General features: G+C 33.2%; 1 protein-coding gene across 1 annotated transcript; it reads left to right on the top strand.

Annotated features, from left to right (window-relative positions):
- The first annotated feature begins 1,190 nt into the window (after positions 1-1,190).
- On the top strand, positions 1,191-2,374 carry LOC106379349 (ribulose bisphosphate carboxylase small subunit 1B, chloroplastic). Its single transcript, XM_013819327.3, has 3 exons — positions 1,191-1,511; positions 1,606-1,740; positions 1,936-2,374. The coding sequence occupies exons 1-3, from the start codon at positions 1,341-1,343 to the stop codon at positions 2,173-2,175; spliced, it is 546 nt and encodes a 181-aa protein (XP_013674781.1). The 5' UTR covers positions 1,191-1,340; the 3' UTR covers positions 2,176-2,374.
- The last annotated feature ends 457 nt before the right edge of the window (positions 2,375-2,831 follow it).

Here is a 2,831-nt window from a genome sequence, read left to right as displayed (position 1 = left end):
AATACTCATTCACATACTCTAAAATACCATGATCAAACTTGATTAAAACCTATATAATCAGGGTGTCACAAATCACATCATCACCTCTAGTGATCTTAAAAGATCGAAGACTCTGAACTTATCTGTGTTTTCCAGCAAAGCTTTTGTGAAATCGTAGGAGGATATTGACATTGCATTTTAACTTGATTCAAACAAATTCAACGGCCGATGTTGCTTTCATATTGAAATACACTTCCAGTAATTTTATATTGTTTGTCACTTATGTGATAGGTGACGTTAGAGGTTAGGAATTGGAGTGGTATCCCCCCCCCCCCCCCCCCCAATTTTCAATGGTATTGTGTTGAATGATAGGTTATCCACATCCAGATCCCACCTATAAATCATCAACATAGAATCACTAAAAAGCCATAGCTCCATCACATATCACAACCTCTCTTCAGAGGAAAAACGAATTAGAATTTTACTTTTCAATTATCCACCCAGTGGTGTTACCCATTAAGCCCCAGATCAGTGGCAAACATGTTATTATCACCATGAGGTTTTGTTTTCTTTGAATCAAGGATCTTCTTATATTAAATATTGATTCATCCATACTGATTCATTACATACTTCCACAGGAAGGGCTAGTAGTAAATTCGACTCCTAGATTCACATCTTGAATTAAATGATACAAATTGTCGACCATTTGGGACAAAGTAAAATTGAGTATAAGAATATTGAAATAGAGAGAGACAATTTGTAATGAATATAACTAGAAATCCTCTAAATTTATAAATCAATATTTTTAGTATATTAACTTTCACATCAATTATTATGATTACATATTTTTAGATTTTCATTTTAGGCATGAAAATTTATTCACATTTTTAAAAGCCCAATATAAGTTTTAATTTGGGCCTTACCATATCATTTAAACTAAATTGAATATGATAAATGCGGAACATCAATAAAGTCTTAAATAATATTATTTGTTTCCCATTGGAGAAGAGGTCAAATCCACCAGAAAATAAAATGAGTAGCACCATCATCACCCATTTCATTTATAGATAAAGATAAGGTTCATGAAATTATCTTCCACGTGGCATTATTTTAGTGGTTCAAACCAATAGGGGTATCACCACCTTTTCTTATCTTTTGTGGCTGTTACAATTCAATTAAACTTCATCCATATCCACTCAAAATTTCAATGGTCTGAATTCTATTCTACTCTAATCTCTTGAATTCTCAACCCTCTTATCACTCTGCGGCTTGTTTCCATTGTTGATACCATTATATATAGACGGCCAAAGCATTATACCCAAACCTAACTCACATAGTAAAGAAGAAATAGAAAAGGTGATATGGCTTCCGTTAGGCTCTCTTCCGCTACAATGACCTCTTCTCTGGCTCATGCCACAATGGTCGCACCATTCATCGGACTTAAGTCCTCTGCTGCTTTCCCAGTGACATGTAAGGCCAACACCGAAATTACATCCATCACAAGCAACGGCGGAAGAATTAACTGCATGAAGGTCATACATATTTCTTATACCCAAAATAAATTGATGGTTTTTAATTCTGAATTATTCAAAACTAATATTTCTTTTATTGATTGGTAATAAACAGGTGTGGCCTCCTGTTGGCAAGAAGAAGTTTGAGACTCTCTCTTACCTTCCTGGCCTTACCGATGTCGAAATAGCCAAGGAAATTGACTACCTTATCCGCAACAAGTGGACTCCATGTATTGAATTCGAGGTGGAGGTAAGAAAAACTGAAAAATGAACATTTACAAATATTTATAATAAAGAGATCTTGTAAATGATACTAAGTTGTAGATAATCACCATACGAATCTTGTAGCCATCTCAAACTATGCTTAAAGATCTTATGCATATTTTTTTGTAGTAAATGAAAATAAGGAATCTCGATTTATGGTTTGTATAATTGTTTTTCGTAGCACGGTTTTGTATACCGTGAGCATGGAAACATCCCTGGATACTATGATGGACGATACTGGACAATGTGGAAGCTTCCTTTGTTCGGATGCACTGACCCAGCTCAGGTGTTGAAGGAAGTGGAAGAATGCAAACAGGAGTACCCCAATGCCTTCATTAGGATCATCGGATTCGACAACAATCGTCAAGCCCAGTGCATCAGTTTCATCGCCTACAAGCCGCCAAGCTTCACTGATGCTTAATTACACAGCTTCATTGCTTTGTGTAAACAACAAAACTTTATCCTTCCCTGCCTTTGATTTATCATCTTTTTATATATTTTATCTTTTGTTTAAATTCCGGATTTAATCTTTGTTTTCCAGGTTGCAAGATATTTTCTTTTAGGTCCTCAAATGTCCTAAGAAATAAATATGTAATGTTATAAAAAGATTTTATTTTGAATTTTGTATTTAAAAAATCAAATGACAATGGATCGAAACATTAATTTTACAAAGTTGAGGTATAGTAAACTAAATGAATTTAATCTTTGGATTTTCTTTATTGAAGTTAGGCAAAAATAAAAGAAGTGATGTTATTAACATGAAGTAATTATTAGAAAAATAGATTCACATTAACACTTTTATCACATGATTGAGGTATAGAAGCATTTTTTAAACTATATCTTAAAGCAAACGATGGCCCCACTGAAAATCTATGATGTAAGCATAAGTGGATGTGAATTCTTTAGGATAAGATTTGAAGATAAGAGTCTTGGATATTCATTTTTATTTCCATTTAACCATAGTATATTCAATTATTTTGTGCAGTGTGGATCATGTACATAATTTAGTCATTCTTCAATAAAAGTTTTCCAATTAAATAACTTATAAAAAAATTATTATCTTGGAACTATGCCAAG

This window comes from Brassica napus, chromosome C2, assembly GCF_020379485.1.
Source record: "Brassica napus cultivar Da-Ae chromosome C2, Da-Ae, whole genome shotgun sequence".
In the NCBI taxonomy this organism is placed as follows: Eukaryota; Viridiplantae; Streptophyta; class Magnoliopsida; order Brassicales; family Brassicaceae; genus Brassica; species Brassica napus.
Note: the sequence above shows the minus strand (reverse complement) of the source record. Positions and strands in the feature narration are given on the sequence as shown.

Excerpts from the sequence above, each read along its gene's own strand:
- LOC106379349 (XM_013819327.3), top strand. The coding sequence starts at position 1,341 with ATGGCTTCCGTTAGGCTCTCTTCCGCTACAATGACCTCTTCTCTGGCT. Across the intron at positions 1,512-1,605 it reads GAAGAATTAACTGCATGAAG|GTGTGGCCTCCTGTTGGCAA; the intron begins GTCATACATATT and ends GGTAATAAACAG. Across the intron at positions 1,741-1,935 it reads GTATTGAATTCGAGGTGGAG|CACGGTTTTGTATACCGTGA; the intron begins GTAAGAAAAACT and ends TGTTTTTCGTAG.